The following is a 24,613-nucleotide window of genomic DNA, read 5'->3' on the forward strand; positions in this document are numbered from 1 at the left end:
TAGCTCGTCTGTTGGATCAGACCACACGGGCCAGCCTTCACTCTCTACATGTAGCAATGAGCCCTGGCCACCCATGACCCTGTCACCAGTTCACCTCTGTTCCTTCCTTGGACCACTTTTGATAGATACTGACCACTGCAGACTGGGAAAACCCAACAAGAGGTGCAGTTTTGGAGATGCTCTGACACACTCATATTCAGTTCTAAGAATAAGTTCATCCAATTTGTTGCTTATGGAGTGGACGTTTGACAGGGTAATGACAGGCAGAGGAAATCTGCTCCAGCGAGTCGATGTCTCACTCCTCCTCTTGAACCTCACTTTTTCCTCTCTTTCCGTCACGTCTCCAGACATGTTTCAGTCCGCTGGATTTCAGAACAGTCTGTGGGTAAGTTAAGAGATGAAGAACCACCAGTTGAGCGTAATGACAGCACATTCTCTTATGTGTAGGTCAGTACCTCTTGTTGGCCCGTCCAGCAATTGTTCCCTGTCGCAAACGCCATGAGGCAAAAAGTGATCAATAATCATGCAAAATTCACAGTGGTGGTAAAGTGCAAAGTGCAGAAGTGTTTCCAGTAGATATGGCCTAAATTAGACAAACAAACCACTCAAAATAGTTTATAAAAATGAATTTAAAATCAGGTAAACAAACACTGGTGAGCACAGGGTCAGCAGCTGGGCTGCTCCCCCAGAAGTATCATACTGGGCTTCAAGAAACATTAATTAGTTTTATTTTTAGGGAGTCATCAAAGATGACCTCTCTCTCCAAATGCCTGATCCTGTGATCAAGTTCATTCATTTTCAATTTATGCTTATTTTTGAGCTACTATAAGATATGATCATGCCTCTGATAAACACTTCAAAGGCCTTCCATCTGACAGTGGCAGAGATCTCATCCTTATACATGTTAAAAAAAGATCTCAATGTATGCCTTTAAGAAAAGCATAAAATTTGAATCAGCCATTTTGGGTGAAACCTACATCGAGAAGTGGCTTTAACCAGCTCTGTGTGTAAGCAAAGTGACAGAGTAGTGGGATAGAAGCATATTATTATATTGACAGTGTACCACTGAGGACATTAATTGTGTTTATTTTTTCATTTATCACTTTACCCTGAACTATAGATGAATTATATTTTCCACCTGAAAGGGGACAGATCTGTGGATCAGGATTATCACCCATCAGGTATGAGATAAATAAGAAACAAATAAAACAAAATAAAGTATATGCATGATGAAGTAAGACATAGAAGTGACTGTTGTGAAACTGAAATGATATTGTGTAAGGATAAAAGTCAGTGTGTCTCTGTCAAAATCTTCAAATTGTATAACAACAACTCTTTCTCAGAAAGTAGTGGGAACATATAAAGGTGAAGAGGGGGAGAAGAGTGAGGCCTTGTTCACATCAAGTGTTACAGATCAAGTACAGATAGTAGAAGACAGTTATGTTATAAGAACCCCAGAGAGACTGGAGACCAGCTGTGCTGTAGTCTGTGCTCTGAACTTGTTGCTAAACGTGCAACTGTTTGTAACAAAGAGTGATATTCAAATGTTCAAGTATAAACTGCAGTGTGAACAATTTCTCTTCAGTCTCATGTGCTTCTTCCCCAGACGTACATGGAGGTTCTTGTTTCCAAGCAATAAATAATCATTTGGAATAAGAGACAAAGACAGATATTGTATAAAATTGCTCTTTACTTCACCCTGACTAGATGCACTTGTTTCACCATCTTGTAGAGGAGCCATTGTTGTATCTTCAGTTCACTGATACTGTAATTTATAAAATTATTCATATAGTCAAAAACATACAGTTAAAATGAGTTAAAAATATTAAAAGGATGAAGGCATTTTCTGTAGTATTAGGAGTTAAAATTGTGTGGAGTGGCTAATATAGACCACAAGGTGCAGGAATGTTCTACTCCAGAGTTAGAAGAAAAAAAAGGTGTCTGTTCAGAAGAAGAAAGTGAAGTCATGCTAGCTAAAGAGAATGTAAACAGTTACATTCTGAGCCTTTGTCCGTGCAATAATGCGCAGTCTTTCAAGTAAAGAGTATAAAAGACAAGACTGTGATGTCCCGGCCATTTTTTGTAGAAGTCACAGCTGAGTTCTCACAGCCCTCATTATTTCAGTTCATCTTGTGCTTACATGTCACATCAGTCTAAATTCATTTGTGCTTAATCAAACTGCCACATAGTAATTGCTACAGAAATGATGCACAGTGAAACTCATTTTTGTCCCAGGAACCCCTACAGCAGGGTTACTCCACTCACTTTAACCAGGGGCCACTTTTCAAAATGACAGGAGGCCAGGCGCCAGTTAATGAATAAACATTAATAATAACATTACTTATAAGATAAAATTAAAGAAAATTAAAGGGACCATAACTCATCTTTCTTTTCTTTCTTTATTTTCAGGTTGACTGATATATTACCAGAACTTATTAACTTGGCTCAAGGTTTGACATTTCAGATATTTTACTTGAAACTACTTTAAAATCTGCAACTGCATTAGTTACAGGTTACAACATTAAACATAACTGGAATCTCTTCCATCCTACCAGGAAAAGAAAGAGCAGCTTATTTAAACTCTTTTAGATTGTAATATACATTGATGGGATCAGAACTGTCTTCACCTTTGTGTAACTTTTCGCTCCTCTACAGCCCATATTTACACTTTGAACAGCCTGAAAAACCATCATGTAAATCAGTCTTCTCTCTGTTACTAACAGCCTAATTTAGACCATCATCCAAAATTGGCATATCTGTCCCTCCTTCCTGGGAAAAAAAGTCAATCGAATGATTTTTATTGTGACTGAGAAAATAATCGGAGGGCCATCTGGCAGCATTTTGAGGTCCAGATTTTTTCTCTAAGAAATGAGAATACATATTTGAAACACAACTGAAACACATACAGTGTTCAGATTAAAAAATAAAAAAATAAGGCTTGTACTGTTTTGTAAATATGAATCCTTTAGAAACTGTCTCACAAAGGCAAGCCAAGTGTCCACTAATAATGACTCAATAAATGACACATTACTGTAGTGTGGACAATATAAATGGCAATGACCATCATGGACTGTATAAATGGACATTTTCTCTGCTTAGTCTTGAAATCACAACATCTTACTGTCAAAGCAGAGACAGAATGAGAACTTATGAAGTTGCATCAAAACTTGTTCCTACTTTAAATGATGCTCATGTGTACATCCATAAACCTTTTATCTGAACAGAGACAAAAGTAATCCATCGTTCTTTACTTGAGCTACTTTTGTGATGGGAACTGTGATTGTGGACAATTTTGATGTTACTACAATTGAAGAACTTTGCAGATATTTAGTGATGAAACTTCTGTTTCTTTATTCTGTCTTCATCTGCAACCAAAACAAATGATGAAGACACTGACTAAAAACTACTACTATGAGATCATTTCAACATTAAATGCTGAAGTTTTATTCTCAGAGAACTTCAGAGCTGTACTCCTGCATTCATTATGCAGCATCTATGACTGAATACATACAGTAAGAAATGAGGAAAACTATGAGATATGTGGATCCTGTGATTATTTACAGACATTAACGATTATTGTTAACAGTTAAAATCTTCAGAGCCAAACTAGTGATGATTACCAGCAAGTCATGAGTCAAGAGAGCTTACAATGAGTAAAATCACCTTGAAATATTTTCCCAGAAATGATCATTCTGAAAGCTGATCGAAACCAGCTGTAAAAGAAACCATAGATGAATGGATTGAGCATCGAATTTGACCATCCAAGCCACACACATGTATAATACAGTTCAAAAGGTATACTGAAATTAATCAAAGGGTCAATGGTCCAACAAAGAAAGAAAGGAGTCCAACAGATAAGAAAAACTCCCATCACAATAGCCAGAGTTTTAGTGGCCTTTCTCTCCATCTTACTTTCAGACTTTGTGCTCTGACAGGTTGTGTTCTGGATGCTGCGTGCCTGTCTCTGTGCCACAATCAAAATCTTTAGGTAGATTAAAGACATTATGATAGCTGGGAGGTAAAAAGAAAAAACATATGTTAAACCCAAAATTGAGAGACTAAACCCAGATAAAATCCAGCTCACCAGGATCATGATCAGAATAACATAGAAATTTATTTTAGTTCTGTACCTCAGAGGCTGACACACAGCATAATATCTGTCAACAGAAATAAAACACAAGTTCCAAACAGAAGATGAGCTCAGATACATGTCAAAATAATCTAGTATCGAACAAGAGCTTTCTGTAGCTGGTACCATGACATTCAACAAAAGTAAAACTCCAAGAAGAAGGTCAGTTATAGCGAGAGAAAGGATGAGGTAGTTTGTAGGAGTGTGGAGCTGTTTGAAATAAATAATAGAGGTTATTACAAGAAGGTTCCCACATGTTGTAAGAACTGATAAAAAGACAGCAAAAAAATAAAATGCCTGCATCAGGGGGTCAGCTCTGGGGTCAGGTTCAGCAAGAAGTGTTTCAAGACAGACAATGCTGTTGTCAACATCATCATCAGACCTGTTGACAGAAAAGTTACGTTTCATGCAGAAATTATCATTAATATTGAGGCAGTGTTTGAAATAACATCCCTTAAATCAAGAAAACGAATAGTTTTCCTGTAGAGAAAGATTTTCAGTTAAGTTTAGTGCTCTGTGTGTTTCACTCTGTTTGGTTTGTGCATCTGTACTGATGGGAGCTCTTGGTCTGTTCCATTGAACAGTATATTCAGATCAGAGTTGTTATTCTGGGCTCATTTGCATATCATGGTCAAGGGACCATCTCAACAGGGTACTCAATGTAGTAGTACCAACATTTACTATCATTCAGGGCAGCACTTGGACAAACTTTGATGACTCAGGAGATGAAAGTTGGCAAACTGGTCCAAGTTCGTTATGTTAAATCAACATCCTACTTGTTTAGGTTTTGGAAAGGATCATGGTTTGGTTTGAGAAATAAATTTAATATGCCACTGTTCACAGTTATATTATTATCATAGTTAACACACCTTCCTTTCCCTACTTTTCCTGATGAATCACACATGGAATCTTTATTCACTTGACCCTTCAGAAAAAGAATGAAGTATCTCGTATTTATGATTTCTTTTGTATTTCACAGAACCCATTGGTGGAGATTCTGGGAAGGGGGACTGTGGTTTGGCTGTGACAGCAGAGCAGTGGAGAAAAACTTTGGAAGGGGCATATATGAACTCAGTATGTATGGCTTTGCCATTGAATTATGTTTGATGTAGTTGACTGTGATTGTGATTCAAGTGACTGACTCTCTATTTGTAGTTATTTGCATCGTAGCGATCACCTAGTGCTACCACGGAAGGTTACTGAAGGTCATGTACACACCGCTCTGGAGCCAATGGCTGCCGGCACCTCTTCGTCTTATACTGATGACGATTCTCCAAGATGGCATGTGTGCAGTCTGATGAGGGCGCAGTGGGGCCATCCTGTGGAAGATAAAGCGTTTGCCATGCATCTTTCTTTTAGTCGCCAATAGTCCACACATTCACTGGAGGCTGTTTGGCTGAAGTCTGGTTGTTTCATTACCAGAGAGATGGAGCAGTGGATCACAACCTCCTCGACCTCCTCAAGGTGCAGTGACTGCTGGAGTGACTCCTGACTGACTTGACGGAGACATGGACCGGTCTTGACTGGACTTGAAACCTCATGAGAATTGAGTCGGGGTGAGTGAGTTTATTTTTTGTTCTTCTTTTCGTCCTTCTGCCTTTTTTGGGGAAAATATTGAACTGAACTCTTGTTTTTATGAATCAAGTGGATTGTTTCTGTTTTTTCACTGAACTGAAGAAAGTGGGGGTTTTTTGGGGGGAGGGGGGGTATCTGGGGGTGGGGGGGTGATGGACTGGATTTTTTGAGTTTCTGGAAGGGACTGATGGTTGGATTTCTCTGTTGCTGTTTTGTGGATTGTTCTGCTTTAATACACTGTGCACTAAATCCTAAACGTAGTGGTACTGTGTTGTTTGTGGCTTTGTTTGTTGATGGTTGCATATTCTTTAAAAAAAAGAGTTTTTGTGTACATGCTCTTATTTTAATACTTTATGTGCGGTTCACAACCTTAAAAAGATACTGACTCACCTAACTGGCACCCCAAGCATTCACAGTAAGACGGTTACATAAAAAGTCTTTAAAGGAAAACAACTCAAACAATTACCCTGCAAAAAATACACAGAGATCTCTTAAAAATAAAACAAGTCTCTGGAGGAACCAACAAAGCTGTTTAATCAAACCAGTCTCATGGAATGAGGGAAATAATCAAATCAAAAACAACGCAACAAGGAACACATTTAAAAATTCAAGATGGTGTCCTTTGATGGATCCCTGATGGACATTCACTGCACTGCAGCTCTGGAGCCCCAAGCCCGTCAGCTGGATGGTCATTCACCTCCTGTTAACGAAACAGGACAAACTACTGGATTTGGATATTTTTGAGAATGTGGAGCCAAGACTTGGTCAGACGCTTACCTCTTCACCTCCACTGAAGCCACTTTCTGCAACACAGAAAGAAATTAATAGAACTGTCACAGGCTGTGAAGGGAATGTGTGTCTCACAATTGAATCTGGAAAAGATGGACAGCTTCCATCATTGAAAGAGAGAACAAGAGCACAGTACAGAACAAATGCGACCTGTCAATGAAAGTCACTCATCCGATGGCTACACTATGTGGACAGACCCAACTCAAAATACAAGAGGAAATGAATAAACAATTGGACTACCTCAGAATTCAGTTCACTTCTACACTTAACTGGAAATTGAAACAGCATCAGACTGAAGTGGTGCAGGATATTTACTCTGTTTTTTCCTCCATGTTGCAATCATGCATCAGCATCAATCAGCATCAGTCCTTACCCTGCTTCCCTTGTAAACACGGCTGCTCAAACCACCCCTCACATCAGCTTTCCTGTGGTGTCTGGACAGCTTCCCCATCCTAGACTTCAGTCCATGTTACGGACTAACCTGGAGGGGCCTGCTGACAGTACACAGGGAGATATAAGGGGTAGGTTAATTAGTAAAACACCCATAAATCTCCAGTTCCCCACATTTGGGCAGCATGAAGATACTTCAGACTCACTACGCTACCTGAAAAAATCCCATGATTTCCTTGCTCTTAACCCACTGTCAGACGAGGAGCTCAATGCTAGTCTCAGGAATGTGTTGCATGGGACAGCCAGAGATTGGTGCGACGTTGTCTGACAAGAAACCACCAACTGGGTGGATTTAAAAAAAAAAAAAAAAAAAAACACATTAAAGCATTTCTTTCTGAGGATTATGAGGATGAACTGGCTGAGAGGGACAGAGCTAATCAGCTGGTGTATGAGCAAAGACTACAATCTCTGGCTAAGCCACAGGCAAGGCAGGATAATTCAGCAAAACCCACCTCTCCTGTGCTGTCCTCTAAACCTCCTAGTCCATTCTGCTGGTGTTGCAAGGGGGTGCATCCACCTGCCACATGTTCGTATATAGATAATGGGAAGAAAGGAAAGGAAAATCTGGCATTCTCTGGCCCTCGGGGGAATCCTACAGCAAACACAATGACAAATTTGTGCTTGCACCCCTTACAGTCAGGCAATCCACCACCTTTGCACCAACATTCCTCTACTTACCTCCATTCCAGCATTCCTCTAAGTGCTCACCACTCCAGTTGATGGTGCCTTTGTCACTGGGGCCTTGGGTGGGTAGAGCTATTGTTGACACTGGGTCCTCCTTCACTCTCCTAAATCAGGATCTATGGACATCAATTAAGGAAGCATGACATGGTTCCTTAGACTAAGGGTCCCATATACTTGGCAGATGGAGAACCTAAGCAAATATTGGGCCATTGTGAGGATGAATACACTCTTCATGGCAAAACCTGGACTCAATCTACTGCTGTGCTGCACTCAGAGACCCTGGCATTGCCATGCGTGCTCGGACTGGAGTTTTTCTTCCAGAGTGGCATGAAACTGGATATCGCTAACAATGCCTACTGGTTCAACACCAAGAAAGAGGGACACCCGACCTGGACAGGAACGAAACCAAAACTGTGCATTCTTCTCTGTGGTGGCTCCCTCTAGCCTTCTTTCATCAGCAGATGACAGCGTCTCTGACTTGTTTTGACAGGTCAACATGGATGCAGAAAGCAGAGAAAAAACAGCCTTCATCTGTGCTTTGGGCCTCTACCAATTCAAGGTAATGCCTTTTGGCCTGAAGAATGCTCCAGCAACCAGCAGCTTATGGAATTGGTGCTTGGAGAGCTCAGAGGAAGGATCTGCTTTGTTTACCTTGATGCCATCATCATTTACTCAGGATCCAGAGCAACATTTCGAGGACATTCAGATGGTGTTTAACAAACTCAGAGAGGTGGGACTCACAGTGAATATGGGCAAGAGCCGCTTCTTCCGTGGAGCCCTCTTCCATGCATCCCTGTTTCTTCGCCTTGTTTCTTGGACATGTGGTTTCTGCTGCCAGGGTTCAGGTGAACACTGCGAAGACCAAGGCAGTGGAAGAATATCCAGTGCCTGCCAACTTGAAATCTCTGCAGAGATTTCTTGGAATGGGGGGGTGGTACCACAGATTTGTGCCAAATTTCTCACAAATAGTGGAACTGCATAAGGCCCTGAAGAGGAAGAATACCATGTTCAGGTGGACCACGGAGTGTCAAACTGCCTTTGAAATTCTCAAGCAATATTTGATGACCACTCCTGTGCTTGGTCATCCAAACTTCAACTTACCCTTTGTGGTGTACGGTGACGGTGTTGGGGACTGAGGAGGTTATGGCCTTCGCAAGTTGGAGCCTGAACAAAGCAGAGAGAAATTACTCCACGACTGAATGAGAGTGCTTGGCTGATGTATGGGCTGTAGAAAAGTGGAGATATTACCTTGACGGATGATTCTTCATTGTGGTGACAGACCATGCCTCCCTTTTTTGGGTCTTCAAAACTCAAAAACCCAACACCAGACTGATTCGGTGGGCCCTACGTCTGCAGGAGTTCACTTTTGCTGTGGAATACCGGAAGGGTAAATACAACACTGTTCCTGATGCTCTGTTGAGTCCACCTGCATTTCCTAGCCTATCCGTACAATGCTACTGGCTGCTCAGAAAACCAACCACAATAAAGGATTTACCACTCTTGGATGATGTCATCTGGAAGGTTCAGCATGATGGTCTTCATATTCAGGAGCTGTATCAGTTGATTCTGCAGAAGGGGGAGGTTGTGGTGAATGCTTCTACAAAATTCACTATCCTAGAGAACATGGTGTACAGGGTGGTCAAGATGCCTCACAAAACCATTTACCAGTTGTAAATACCTGAGCCTTGTCATCATCATCTCTTTCATAGGTTCTATGAAGATCCACTCACTGGTCACCTGGGTCACTATAAAACCTACAACAGGATGCAATCTTTTGTGTACTGGCCTGGACTAAGTCTAGAGGTCAGAAACATGTCAGGAACTGTCAAGTCTGTCAACTGTCAAGCTTACAAACCTGAGAACTGAAAAATCCCAGGAAACCTTCAGCAGACCATCGTTCAATGCCCTTGGGAGATGGTAGGAGTGGACCCGATGAGGCTGTTACTAAGAAGTTCAAAGAGGAACTTGTGTTTGTTGGTGTTTGTTGACCACTACTCCCGATGGGTGGAGCTCTTTCCTCTAGGGAAAGCAACGGCGGAGTCTGTGACAAAGGTTCTGTAAAAATATTCAATTTGTATAACAACTGCTTGACAACCATTGCCAAGAGAGGACTGGGAACATATAAAGGTGAAGAGGGGGAGAAGAGTGAAGTCTTGCTCACATAAAGTGTTACAGATCAAGTACAGATAGTAGAAGACAGTTATGTTATAAGAACCCCAGAGAGACTGGAGACCAGCTGTGCTGTAGTCTGTGCTCTGAACTTGTTGCTAAACGTGCAACTGTTTGTAACAAAGAGTGATATTCAAATGTTCAAGTATAAACTGCAGTGTGAACAATTTCTCTTCAGTCTCGTGTGCTTCTTCCCCAGACGTACATGGAGGTTCTTGTTTCCAAGCAATAAATAATCATTTGGAATAAGAGACAAAGACAGATATTGTGTCTGAGTATTAAATTGCTCTTTACTTCATCCTGACTAGATGCACTTGTTTCACCATCTTGTAGAGGAGCCCTTATTATTTCAGTTCATCTTGTGCTTACATGTCATATACTTCTGAATTAATTTGTACCTAATCAATTTGCTACTCACTAATTGTTACAGAATTGATGTACAGTGAATGAGTTAATGTGTGGGGTCAGTATGAGCATGAAGCTCTTTTTTGCACCAAGGGGCCAAAATAATAGGAGGCCAGAATAGAATGAATGAATAGAATGAATAGACATTAATGATGTCATTTCTTACCAGATAAAATGAAAAATCGTTAAGAAACCCATAACTCATCTGTCTTTAAAATTCTTTATTTTCAAATTGATTGAAATATTAACAAAACGTGTTAAAAAACTTAACGTGGTGCAAGGGTTGACAGATAAATCAGATGTTTTCCTACATTTAAATCTGCAAATGTGTTTTAGTTGTGCTTTGGTAACATTTGAAACAGGTTACAACATTAAACATAACTGGAACCTCTTCCATCCTACCAGGAACAGAAAGAGCAGCATATTTAAGATCTTTTAGTCTGTAATACACATTGATGGGATCAGGATTATCTTCATTTTTTGAATAACTTTTGCTTCTCTTCAGCTAATAATTACACTTTGCACAGTCTGCAAATCAGCCTTCTCTCTGTTACTAACAGCCTAATTTAGACCATCATCCAAAATTGGCATATCAGTCCCTCCTTCCTGGGAAAAACTGTTAATTGATTTTTACTGTGACTGAGAGAATAGTCAGAGGGCCATCTGGCAGCCTTTTGGGCTCAGATTTTTCTCTGAGAAATGACAATGCACGAAACTGAAACACATATAGACACTTGTCAGTTTCAGAAAAACCCTGCTTGTACTGTTTTGTAAATGTGAATCCGTTTGAAACTGACTCACAAAGCCAAGCCAAGTGTCCACTAATAATGAATCAATACTGTTAAGACACAAACTGCAGTATACATAAAAATATAAATGGCCATGATCAACATGGGCTGTAAAAGTGGACATTTTCTCTGCTTAGTGTTGAATTGACAGCATCTTCATATGTTCAAAGGCAGATACAGAATGAGAACTTATGAAGTTGCATAAAAATGTGATTGTACTGTAACTGATGCTTAAGTGAACATCTATGAATTTGTTATCTGAACAGAGACAAAAGTAATCCAGTATTCTTTAACTGAGCCACTTTTGTGACAGCAATTGTGACTGTGGACAATGTGTACAAATGAAGAACTTTGCAGTGATAAGATTTCTGTTTCTTTTTTCTGTCTTCATCTGCAGCCAAAAAATAAATAAAAATAGAATAACGATGGCACTGACTAAAAACCACCGGAAGAGAAAGATCATTTCAACATTAAATGCTGAAGTTTTATTCACAGAGAACTTCAGAGCTGTACTCCTGCATTCATTATGCAGCATCTATGACTGAATACATACAGTAAGAAAATGAGGAAAACTATGAGATATGTGGATCCTGTGATTATTTACAGACATTATCATTGAGATTATTGTATGTACTGTTTACTATGTACTGCTGTCTGTGTACTGAGTTGTACATACAGATACTTTATGCATAGTACAGTGGTAAATTTTTATATGAGCTGCAGTAGAAAGAGATGTAAATCTTCAGAGCCAAACTAGTGATGATTACCAGCAAGTCATGAGTCAAGAGAGCTTAGAATGAGTAAAATCACCTTGAAATATTTTCCCAGAAATGATCATTCTGAAAGCTGATCGAAACCAGCTGTAAAAGAAACCATAGATGAATGGATTGAGCATCGAATTCAACCATCCAAGCCACAAACATGCATAATACAAGGTAAATGGTATTGTGTTATTAATGTAAGGGTCAATGGTCCAACAAACAAAGAAAGGAGTCACACAGATCAGAAAAACTCCCATCACAATAGCCAGAGTTTTAGTGGCCTTTCTCTCCATCTTACTTTCAGACTTTGTTCTCTGACAGGTTGTGTTCTGGATGCTGCGTGCCTGTCTCTGTGCCACCGTCAAAATCTTTAGATAGATGATAGACATTATGATAGCTGGGAGAAAAAAAGAAAAAATATCTTGTAAACCATCAATTGATACGCCAAAAGCAGATATAATCCAGGTCACCAGGATCATGATAACAGTAACATGGATGTTTATTTTAGTTCTGTACTTCAGAGGCTGACACACAGCATAATATCTGTCAACAGAAATAAAACACAAGTTCCAAACAGAAGATGCGCACAGATACATATCAAAATCATCTATTGTCGAACAAGTGCTGTCTGTAGCTGGTAACATGATACGCAACAAAAGTAAAAACCCAATAAGCAAGTCAGATACAGCAAGAGAGAGGATGAGGAAGTTTGTTGGAGTGTGGAGCTGTTTGAAGTAAATAATTGAGGTTATTACAAGAAGGTTTCCACATATTATGAGAAATGATAAAGAGACAACAAAAAAATATACTAGATACATAGGGTTGACTGTTGCGTAAAGCACATTTGGTGGTTCAAAACAGATAAATCTGTCCTCCAAAACATCATAAGTCCTGTTGAGGAAAAAGATAAGTTTCATGCAGAAATGATCATTAATAGTGAGGAAACATTTGCAATAACATGCTACAAATGAAGAAAATCAATAGTTTATAATTTCCTGTAGAGAGAGATTTTCAGTTAAGTTCAGTGCTCTGTGTGTTTCACTCTGTGCTTGTTTGGTTTGTGCATCTGTACTGATGGGAGCCCTTGGTCTGTTCCACTGAGCAGTATATTCAGATCAGAGTTATTATTCTGGGCTCATTTGCATATCATGATCACGGGACCATCTCAACAGGGTACTCACTCTAGTCGTATCAAAACTTACTATCATTCAAGGCTGCACTTAGATACACTTGGAGGACACATAGGAGATGAAAGTTGGCAAACTGTTCCAAGTTCGCTATGTTTAGTCAACAAACCTATTTGGTTAGGTTTTGGAAAGGATCATGTTTAGGTTGGGAAATACATTTAATATGCCACCATTCCACTTTTTCAGATTCCTTCATGTTCAAAGTTATATTATTATCATTGTTAACACACCTTAATTTCTAGAATTTTCCTGAGGAACCACCAATGGAAACTTTGTTTATTTGAGCCTTCAGAAAAAGAATGAAATATCTCGTATTCTTTTCTAATTGACAGAACCCATTGGTGGAGATTCTGGGAAGGGGGACTTTGAGTTGGCAGTTGAGTGGAGAAAAGCTTTGGAAGGGGCACATATGAACTCAATTTGCACTTGCCATGTAATCATGTTGATGTAATTTATGTGGTCTAAGTGTGAGTCATGGTCAAACATAAGTGCTATAGTTATGTTTAACACTAGAATGGGTCAACATGGTCTGACAGACCGTCTGGGTTTTTGTAATCCAAATAACTAACTTTAAAAAAAACTACAAGCCTTTCATGCTTGACTTTTCCTAAATATGGGTCTTGTATGTCTTTTGAAGCCCACAAAGTACTAAAATAAAACACACAAGATTTCTCAGCATTTATACCTCCGACCACCACATCTGTCACTCAGACCACATGTGAGAAATGTTACATTTTGCAGAGTTGTTTTCCTATTTTTTAATTAATTATTGTTTATATTTATGTATTCCATATTCATGGGATGAAACAACAGAGACAGACAGAGACACAAAGAGAGAATTACAGACAGAGTCACATGGACAGAGCAACACAGAGTGACACAGACAGCGTGATAGAGACACAAACAGACAGACAGCAAGACAGTAAAAGAAATATAAATTGACAAAGGAAACAACGATGAACAGAGATCGCAAAAAAAATCTAGAAGACCTGTGTGTGGGAAGTGCACCATAAGGGTTGAGAGGTTGAGAATTTTTCCCCAAGGTGTAAGCCTTTGGTACCCCAGTGCTACCTCAAGGCGCTGATGCTGCAGCACTTTCCAAGGTGCTGATCCTTGCTTTGTTTTGTTTGGTAATATTTTTCTGTTATTTTCTGCAGTTGTTTTTGCAGTTTGTTCTTACTAGTGTGACAGTGCCCATACATAGCCTTAATGGGGAAGTAGGAATTTATATTTTCCTGAAAATTACATTTTCTATCCTGTGAAAAGAGGTGCCCTACACCTATGTATGCTGGTTCCCAAACTGACCACTTTAGTATTTTATCTGGTGGTGGTTTTTATCTTGTCTAACCCTTTTGCCATGTAGTTCTGTTTATGTTGACTGTAGTGTGTGGCTCTAGGGTTAGGGTTAGGGTTAGGGGTGATGGGGTGATGGGGTGTGGCCTACCCCGTCTTCCCGCTCCTGTGCTATTCGGTGTACCGATTGGTGCTGCCTTACACCTGTCCACCAGTCACTGGGATGCAGCTGGGGACCAACACTGTATAAGCTCAGCAAGAGCATCAGTCTGGGTGGCTGACTTTATAACATGCAGCTTGCCAACTGTGCCTCTTAATGTTATTTTGTGTATACGCCAATTAGAATAATATGCACTGTGTACTATGAGTCAAACAGCACAGAGATTGATCACTGACTCAATTCCAAAGGGACAAACATAGCAGGGAAACAGTTTCTTGGACTCAACTTTGAGAAATAGATCCTTGGAAAGAGGCCGTACCTTCTGGCCAGGGGTGTAACTGGGTGCCGGGGAGTGGCAGTGGTTGGCTTGGTCCAGAGTCCCACAGGCAGCATGGAGCAGGGCAGCATGGGCATATTTCCAGGTCTGACTGCAGTGGTGCACATGGGCCTGAGCCAGCAGGACAGCAATTTTGTCCTCCTAGACAGGGAACATAGGAGGTTGCTAACCCAGAGAGTAGAGAAAGGGGGACATACTTGAGGAGGCACTGGGTAATCAGTTATATGCATATTCTACCCATGGTAGCTGGGAGCCTCCTCATTCTGACACCTCTCTCAAAAGGCATGTCTATAGGTCCTGTTTGTGCATGTGTCTGTGTATTTCAGGCCTGGTTCATCCAATCACCCTCCAAGTGTTGTTTGACAGCACGTATGTACAAAAATTACAACAGAGTAAAAAGAATGTAATTTCACCTCGGGGATTCATAAAGTATGCCTTCTTCTTCTTCTTTCAGATGGAGACAGACTGGTGACCACGGCAATGTGAGATCAAGGATGGCTGGGGTCAGGCAGCAGGTGGAAAAGACCAGAGCTGGGTTTTGTTGATGACTTGTTCTGTGCACATGCCGAGCAGGCAGAAATGAAGGACTGGGTGTCGGCATCCATGGTTGGCCACCAAAATTCATTGTCAGAGGAAGACAAGGGTGTGGTTTATATCAGGATGGCAGGTGAGATGTGTGAAACGAGACCACTGAAGGACCTGGGAGCAAACAGAGGCAGGGACAAACAGGCAATAAGGAGGACCATAACCAGGATCAGGTTGCTGACTCTGGGCTTCCTTTACCACAGATTCAATTTCCCAAGGTAACAGCGGCAGTGAAACAGGTGGTTGGCAGGATGGGGTTATGGTCAGAATTCAGTTTCCTCAGCAGTGAACTGGTGGGACAGGGCATTGGGTTTTATGTTGCGGGAACCTGGATGATAAGTCAGAGTAAAGTTAAACCTGCCAAAAAACAGGCCACCTTGCCACCTTGAGTGTACGAGAGGTTCTTATGATGTGTCTAAACGATGAGGGGTTGGTCCTCCAACCAGTGGTGCCATTCCTCCTGAGCCAACTTTGCTGCAACAAGTTCCCTGTTCCCAATATCATAGTTTTTTCTCAGCTGGAGAGAGTCTACGAGAGAAGAAAATGGCCAGCTTGGCCGTATTACAGACTGGACCTCGAAGTTATGTGGCAGGCTTGCACCTCAGGGGTCTGATGGGCTCAAATTAATTGCATGGGCTCTGGCTCAGAGCTGCTATCAGTGCTCTGGGATTTAGCTGATCTCTCCCTATGTCACTCTCCAAGTCTGTTCCACTGAGCCCTGTGGAACCCCACATGACATGAGAGCAGTTGAAGAACTAAACTTATCAACAGTGACCTTGAATATTCTGTTTGATAGGAAAGAAGTTTCCCACAAACCAGACCAGTTCCTGAGGCTGTTGAGAAGAATTGTGGAAAATTGTCAGTAAAATGTAAAAAGTGAGCTTACCAGAGTCCACATTCATTAGGATGTCATTTACTGTGAGAGGAGCTGTTTCTGTACTGTTTTTTAGCCAGATTAGAATTTGTCTCATATGTTATCTTTCCATAATCTCTAAAAGTTGATTAGCAAACAGCTTTTCAGCAATTTTTGAAATCAATGGTGATTTAGATATAAGACAGTAGTTATGGAGGAATGTTGGGTCTATACCAGTTTTCATCAGCAGGGGCTGGATGCAAGCCTGTTTTAAATAGTCTGGGACCAGGCCAGATAGTATGGAGGTAGCACCTACTGTGATGGCAGCACCAGATAATTTTTTAAGAACCCCAGAGAGACTGGAGACCAGCTGTGCTGTAGTCTGTGCTCTGAACTTGTTGCTAAACGTGCAACTGTTTGTAACAAAGAGTGATATTCAAATGTTCAAGTATAAACTGCAGTGAAACAAATTTCTCTTCAGTCTCATGTGCTTCTTCTCCAGACGTACATGGAGGTTCTTGTTTCCAAGCAATAAATAATCATTTGGAATAAGAGACAAAGACAGATATTGTGTCTGAGTATTAAATTGCTCTTTACTTCATCCTGACTAGATGCACTTGTTTCACCATCTTGTAGAGGAGCCCTTATTATTTCAGTTCATCTTGTGTTTAAATGTCATATCAATCTGAATTAATTTGTACTTCATGAAATTGCCAAATATTAATTGCTACAGACTTGATGTACAGTGAATGGGTTAGTATGTGGGGTTAGTATGAGCATAAAGCCAATTTTTGTCCCCAGGAACCCCTCAGGGTTACTCTACTTTCTTTGCCCGGGGGGTCCAATTTTAAAAATGACAGGAGCCAGTGTTCAGTTAATGAATAACATTAATAATAACATTACTTATCAGATGAAATGAATAAGGAATAAAAGTCCCATAACTCATCTTTCTTTAAAATTCTTTATTTTCAAATTAACTGATTTAACAAAATGTATTTAAATTAACTTGGTTCAAGGATTGACAGATAAATCAGATGTTTTCCTGCATTTAAAATCTGCAAATGTGTTTCAGTTGTGCTTTGGTAACATTTGAAACAGGTTACAACATTAAACATAACTGGAACCTCTTCCATCCTACCAGGAACAGAAAGAGCAGCATATTTAAACTCTTTTAGTCTGTAATACACATTGATGGGATCAGGATTATCTTCATTTTTTGAATAACTTTTGCTTCTCTTCAGCTAATAATTACACTTTGCACTGTCTATCATCTAAATTTGGCATATCTGTCCCTCCTTCCTGGGAAAAACTGTCAATCAATTGATTTTTACTGTGACTGAGAAAATAGTCAGAGGGCCATCTGGCAGCATTTTGGGGTCAGGTTTTGCTTTGAGAAATGAGAATGTATGAAAGTGAAACACATATAAACAGTTGTCATATTCAGAAAAACCCTGCTTGTACGGTTTTGTTAATTTGAATCTTTTGGAACTGTCTCACAAAGCCAAGCCGAGTGTCCACTAATGAAGACTCAATACTGTTAAGACACATTACTGCAGTGTGGACAATATAAATGGCCATGATCAACATGGACCGTAAAAGTGGACATTTTCTCTGCATAGTCTTGAAATCACAACATCTTAGTGTCAAAGCAGAGACAGAATGAGAACTTATGAAGCTGCATAAAAAATGTGATTGTACTGTAAATGATGCTTAAGTGAACATCTATAATTTGTTATCTGACTACGAACAAAAGTAGTCCACCATTCTGTAGCCAAGTTATTTTTCTGACAGTAGGAAATGATAAGGGAATTAACTGAAAACTATTATAAGAGAAAGATCATTTCAACATTATTTCCTTAAGTTTTATTCTCAGAGAACTTCAGAGCTGTACTCCTGCATTCATTATGCAGCATCTATGACTGAATACATACAGTAAGAAATGAGGAAAACTATGAGATATGTGGATCCTGTGATTATTTGCAGACATTAAGATTGAGGTCATTGTATGTACTGTTTACTATGTATTACTATCTGTATACTGAGTTGTACATACAGATACTTTATGCATAGTACAGTGGCTAATTTTATATGAGCTGCAGTAGAAAGAGATGTAAATCTTCAGAGCCAAACTAGTGATGATTACCAGCAAGTCATGAGTCAAGAGAGCTTAGAATGAGTAAAATCACCTTGAAATATTTTCCCAGAAATGATCATTCTGAAAGCTGATCGAAACCAGCTGTAAAAGAAACCATAGATGAATGGATTGAGCATCGAATTTAACCATCCAAGCCACATACATGCATAATACAAGATGAATGGAACTGTGTTATGAATCCAAGGGTCGATAGTCCAACAAAGAAAGAAAGGAGTCCAACAGATCAGAAAAAGTCCCATCACAATAGCCAGAGTTTTGGTGGCCTTTCTCTCCATCTTACTTTCAGACTTTGTTCTCTGACAGGTTGTGTTGTGGATGCTGCGTGCCTGTCTCTGTGCCACTGTTAAAATCTTTAGGTAGATGATAGACATTATGATAGCTGGGAGATAAAAAGAAAAAATATGTTGTAAACCATCAATTGATACACCAAGAGCAGATGTAACCCAGGTCACCAAGATCATGATCACAATAACATGGACATTTATTTTAGTTCTGTACTTCAGAGGCTGACACACAGCATAATATCTGTCGACAGAAATAAAGCACAAGTTCCAAACAGAAGAAGTGCTCAGATACATATCAAAATCGTCTATAACAGAACAAGAGCTTTCTGTAGCTGGTATCACAACACGTGACAAAAGTAAAACCCCAAGAAGAAGGTCAGATACAGCAAGAGAGAAGATGAGGAAGTTTGTAGGAGTGTGGAGCTGTTTGAAGTAAATGATGGAGGTTATTACAAGAAGGTTTCCACATATTATGAGAAATGATAAAGAGACAACAAAAAAATATAACAGATGCATGGGGTCAATTGCTGTTTTGAAAAACACATTTGGTGCTTCAAGACAGATAAATCTGTCCTCCAAAACATCATAAGTCCTGTTGAGGAAAAAGATAAGTTTCATGCAGAAATGATCATTAATAGTGAGGAAATATTTGCAATAACATGCCTTAAATCAAGAAAATTAGTAGTTTCTAATTTCCTGTAGAGAGAGATTTTCAGTTAAGTTCAGTGCTCTGTGTGTTTCACTCTGTGTCTGTTTGGTTTGTGCATCTGTACTGATGGGAGCTCTTGGTCTGTTCCACTGAACAGTATATTCAGATCAGAGCTGTTATTCTGGGCTCATTTGCATATCATGGTCAAGTGACCCTCTCAATGGAGCACTCAGTGTAGTCGTACCAAAATTTACTATCATTCAGGGCAGCACTTGGGTAAACCTGGATGACTCAGGAGAGATGGAATTTGAAAATTTCGTAAGTTTAGGCACCAACACCTCTTGGTTAGGTTTTGGAAAATATATTTGTTTGGGTTGGGAAATAAATTTAATATGCCACAATTCCACTATTTTAGATTCCTTCATGTTCACAGTTATACTATTATCACAGTTAACACACCTTCCTTTCCTTTCCCGATTTTCTTTATGAATCATCCCTGAAATCTTTATTCATTTTAGCCTTTGGAAAAAGGGTGCAATATCTTTTATTAGGGCCTGTGCACCATCCGGTGCAAGGACCCTATTGAAATTTAAAGAATTATTCTCATTATTTCAAAAGTTAACTGCTTTTTTCGGGGCTTTAACTTCCTCAAAAACTTAGGAAATTTGGCAGTCGCATCAGTATCCGTGTAAATTTACGTGTATTAGGATTGTTGGTGGTGGGCGGTCCAAAATGGCTAGGCCACACACCTTAAACAGCAGCCCGACGTCTCATTTCACCAACATGCACGAAAATTGGTACACAAAAAAGACACACAAAAACATCTCTTGCAACCATAGGCTAAACCCAACAGGAAGTCAGCCATTTTGAATTTGGCAGCCATAGCTGTATTTTAATGAACTCCTCCTACATGATTAATCACAACGGCTTCAAAATCACTGTGTACAATCTAGACTACTTTGTGATCAAAAATTATCAAACGATCGCGCTGTCGTTAAAGTGCCTGGCCATGAGGTGGCAGCGAAGTTTGACTTCTCACCATGAAAAATGAAAAAAAAAAATTGCTGTAACTTCAGCATAAAAGGTCCGATCTACACCAAACTTAACATGTTAGATCATAGTTGCGCCCTGAACCCACGTCTATGAAAATATCCCATAATTGTCATAGCACCCCCTGGTGGTGACAGGAGTTTTACAATTTGAAGTGCTGCTCCCACCACGTTGACCATATCTGACTCAAATTTGGTCAGCGAGGCCTTAACACCTTGGTAATGATATATTATGAAGATCATGATGTATTGTTAAATGCCGTTGCACCGAGACCGCAGCGAAATCAAACACAGAAAAGTGGCCTGAACTTCGGTGTCCTTGGTCATATCTGCCTGAAACTTCACGTGTGTTAATGGTCCATGTCTGAACATGTGATATGAGTTTCGTTGATGGGCATGGTCCTTTAAACATCAGCACCTGCGGCACATTTCACCAACATGCAGGAAAATTGGTACACATATGTATCACCCCCAAACGCACAAAAAAGTCATTTGGACCCATTGGCCAAACCCAACAGAAAGTCCGCCATTTTGAATTTTGCGGCCATTTTTGCCATTGTCCAGGTGTTGTATTTTAACAAACTCCTCCTACAGGATTGATCAGAGCACCTTCAAAATCACTGTGTATCATCTAGGCAACATTGTGGTTAAAAGGTATGAAAAGATTATGCCCTTGTTGAAGGGCGTGGCCATCAGGTGGCGGCAAAGTTTGTCTCGTCTCGTCATGAAACACGAAATTGCTATAACTTTACCATAAATGGTCTGAAACTTCACATGGTTGACAATTGTCCCACCCTGAATATATCTATATGATAACAGTCTGTGGTTGTCACAGCGCCCCCTGTTGGTGACAGGAAATGACATGTTTTACACTTTGAGGTGCTGCTCCCAGCACGTTGACCATATCCAACTCAAATCTTGTCAGGAAAATCATAAAGATCGTGGCATATCATCAAATGGTGTTGCCCTGAGAGCGTGGTGAAGGTCAATGTTTTGCCAAAACACAGAAAGTGACATTAACTTAAGTGTACTTGGTCCAATATGACTGAAACTTCACATGTTTGGTAATGGTCCAGCCCTGAACATATGGTATGACTTTCGTCAATGGGTGTGACAAAGTGCAGTAACCCCCATAGCAAGTATCGCCACAATACACGAAAATTGGTGCACACATCTACCAGATGCAGACACACAAAAAAGTCTCTTGGACACATTGGCCAAACCCAACAGGAAGTCGGCCATTTTGAATTTTGTGGCCATTTTTGGCGTTTTCCATGTGTCGTATTCTACAGAAATAATCTAATTGACTTCAAAATGGATGTGTATCATCTAGAGAAGGGTATGATCAAAAGTTATTAAAAGATTTGGTCAGCATTGAACGGTGTGGCCGTGGTGTGACGCTGAGTTTGGATGTCTTGCCGTGAAACAGGAAATTGCTATAACTTGGGTGTACATGGTCCGATCTGCACCAGACTTCACAGGTAGCACAAAAGTCCCAGTCTGAACACATCTACATGACAATCAGGAGACATTATTATAGCGCCACCCAGTGGCGACAGGAAGTGACATTGAATTCCTTAAAAGGATGTCCGAAGACTGTGACAATACAGAGCTTCTGTGCCTGGGACGAATCCGGCCACGAGGCCGCGGCTGCCGGCCACCTGAGTGGCGTGGGGGTGTGAGGGCCCGTAAAACGCTGCTTGGAGTTTTAATTTAGAATTTCTTTTCTAATTTACAGAACCCATCAGTGGAGACGTCTGCAGGGAAAGGGACTTTGGATTGGCAGAGCAGTGGAGAACAGCCTTGGAAGGGGTGCATAAACTGATCTCAGTTTGACCTGGCTGGTAAGCAACCTCTGGAATCTGCGTTGAGTGGATAATGATGAGGTGACTTGTTGTCCTTTTTACACCGCCATTTATTATCTGAACAGGAACAGAATATGTACTGGTCAGTGATACAGTTGGCTCGTTACAGGCAGCTCAAACACAGCACGCTACAAAAGAACAGCATGCTACTTTAGCTCAGAGACCAGCTTGCAAGTTCATAAAGTGCACAATGCCCTCATTTTAACACTTTATCACAGTACAACAACCCACAGTAACATTTCAGTAACTCATAGTGCAACTGTTCATATGGTGGACATACAGACATTAATACACAACATTTGTACACAGTGCCGTGTTCAACTGTCTGTCATGAACTGACAATGTTTCAAGGCCTGCAGTGGCATTTACTTACAACCTCTGAGAGACACTGCCCTTGAGTCAGTAAATCTGCATGAATATCATATTATAGCAATTGTAGCAAGAGTAATAGCATACAATACAACCTTTGTTGCACTCTTAAATTTGTAACTGTAGACACCTCCCAGTTGATCTTTTTGTTCCTCTTACTAAGTTACCTTCACCTTAAAAGTGCCTGAAAAAACTCATTAAGACAAGGGCCTCACTCCAGTTATATATGGAACCGAATGGCTTGTAGCAACAACCCCTGTATACCATACTCCTGATCTACCCTCAACAGCAGTGATCATCAATGGGCCGCATCTGTTCTACAAAATGGTCACTGATGAAAACATCACAAAATTTTTGGAATTGCAGTATTCTGAACTGGTGAAATTCAGAGAAAAAATGCTGTTATTGCTAGTACAACACTACCTACTGCTGCAGCTTCATGATAAATGCAAGTGGTGAAACATTAGTTGACTTTTATATTAATAACAAGAAATACAATGTCTTTGTAAGTAATCTTAGTTTTAACACTATTGTTCATTGAAAGTTATGTATAAAACAAAACAGAAAAGGAGATAACTGCAGCCCAGTCTGAACAGGATATGTCTGCAGCAACAACAGGAAGTACTGAGCAAAAAAAAAAAAAAATTCTAAGTTGCAGGGCAGTAGAATCTCCAGGACAGAAGGCAGCTGCTCCAGGACAGTGGGCAGGTATGACTCTGGAATGCTGAGCAGCTGAGACTCTGTGATGCTGGGCAGCTGAGGCTTTGGGATAGTGGGCAGCTAAGAGGCATGTCGGTGAGTCCAATGCTTCCTCCTAGAAGGCCTCCAAGAGGGCAGCTCTAGGAATGGATCAGGTTGGGAATTGACTGGCCTTGTGCTAGTCGACCAGGTAGAGGCAAACAGTCCAGTGACTGCCAAGAGCAGGGTCTAGCAGCAAGGAGAGGATATGGAAAAGGGAGCCTAAGCATCATCCGGAACCTCTTTTTTGTGGGATATGTCTTGAAAGCCAGCTGGGTTCTCCAGAATAGGGAACCGGGCTGGAAACTAGTAAAGAGGGACAGGCTGGAGGCTAGCAGGCTGATGGCTAGCTGACTTAGGACATGGATGCTATAGCCAGTTCAGGACTGGCAGGCTGCAAGCAGTGTCTAATCCACTGTAGTGCAGGCTGCGTAGAAGACTGGTTGCCAGCAGTCTGGGAAGCTGGCTGTCAACCAATCCACTGGCTGGCTAACAGCTGGTTGCTCGCAGGCATTCTCAATTCAGATGGGTGACTATCCTGCAGTCTCTTACCAGTTGCGTGAGGTTGAAAAACCAGTCACCTACTTTGATCACAAATGAACAGCCCCTGTAATCCAAGGTACCTCCACATGTCTGAGCTTCTTAACCTATATATAGCTTAGGGTAAGCCTAGCCAACCCACCTAACTCACACAATCTCATTCACAATCTCATTCTACACAAGTCAAAGCTCATGCCATCAGTCAGCTGGAAAGTAAATCTACTGGTGAATTAGAAGCTTTACCTTCTGACTCATATTCTTGTTCATCACAACAGTCTGGTGCTACTCCCGCATTAGAGTTGATGATGTGACAAGGGACAATTCTGGTGGAGTGCTAAGAATGCAAACACAGTATCCTGAGACAAGGACCTCACTCAGGTTATGTTGCATATAAGGACAGGGTGACTTGTAGCAGCATCCTGGGTACATCATACTCCTGTTGTATCATCTACATGAATCACCAGGGTACTTGGTCCAAAGTCTTTTCCATGCCCACAAAACACATGTAGACTGGAAGGCTGAACTCCCATGATCTATGCAAGGGTAAAAAGCTGGACCAATGTTACAAGACTAAGAGGAATCTGCATTGGTCCTCTGAGGTTTGACAAACAGTTAAAGCCTTTCCAGCAGACTGACATAAGCTTTTCCAGGGAATCTGATCAGTAGAGCACACCCTTCAGTACCCACTGTTAAGGATGGGAAACCATAATCTTGGTCTACCATTCCCCTGGCACTCTCCCCAACCCAGCAACAGTACAAAGACATATCAGCCAAGGCAGCCTAAAAATGTCCAGAGCGT

General features: G+C 40.6%; 2 protein-coding genes across 2 annotated transcripts; both read right to left on the reverse strand.

The window, feature by feature from the left end:
* Positions 1–3,634: 3,634 nt before the first annotated feature.
* On the reverse strand, positions 3,635–9,169 carry LOC146313972 (trace amine-associated receptor 1-like). Its single transcript, XM_084738212.1, has 6 exons — positions 9,123–9,169; positions 8,729–8,791; positions 7,622–7,731; positions 7,396–7,535; positions 6,482–6,507; positions 3,635–4,511 (listed from the first exon to the last, which is right to left on the reverse strand). The coding sequence occupies exons 1-6, from the start codon at positions 9,167–9,169 to the stop codon at positions 3,635–3,637; spliced, it is 1,263 nt and encodes a 420-aa protein (XP_084594338.1).
* Positions 9,170–11,770: 2,601 nt separating this feature from the next.
* On the reverse strand, positions 11,771–14,804 carry LOC146313973 (trace amine-associated receptor 4-like). The gene is made up of 2 exons (XM_084738214.1): positions 14,710–14,804; positions 11,771–12,641 (listed from the first exon to the last, which is right to left on the reverse strand). The coding sequence occupies exons 1-2, from the start codon at positions 14,802–14,804 to the stop codon at positions 11,771–11,773; spliced, it is 966 nt and encodes a 321-aa protein (XP_084594340.1).
* Between the last annotated feature and the right edge of the window lie 9,809 nt (positions 14,805–24,613).

Source organism: Lutjanus erythropterus, chromosome 15 (assembly GCF_056507025.1).
Source record: "Lutjanus erythropterus isolate fLutEry1 chromosome 15, fLutEry1.hap2, whole genome shotgun sequence".
NCBI classification, from domain to species: domain Eukaryota; kingdom Metazoa; phylum Chordata; class Actinopteri; order Lutjaniformes; family Lutjanidae; genus Lutjanus; species Lutjanus erythropterus.

Coding starts and splice junctions, on each gene's coding strand:
- LOC146313972 (XM_084738212.1), bottom strand. CDS start 9,169: ATGAAGACCATCATGCTGAACCTTCCAGATGACATCATCCAAGAGTG. Junction 7,732..8,728: donor GTCACCGTACACCACAAAGG/GTAAGTTGAAGT, acceptor ATCCTGATTTAG/GAGAGTGAAGGAGGACCCAG. Junction 6,508..7,395: donor TAGAGGACAGCACAGGAGAG/GTGGGTTTTGCT, acceptor TCTGTGTTGCAG/AAAGTGGCTTCAGTGGAGGT.
- LOC146313973 (XM_084738214.1), bottom strand. CDS start 14,804: ATGCCCATGCTGCCCTGCTCCATGCTGCCTGTGGGACTCTGGACCAAG. Junction 12,642..14,709: donor GTTACACCCCTGGCCAGAAG/GTACGGCCTCTT, acceptor TTTCCTCAACAG/GACTTATGATGTTTTGGAGG.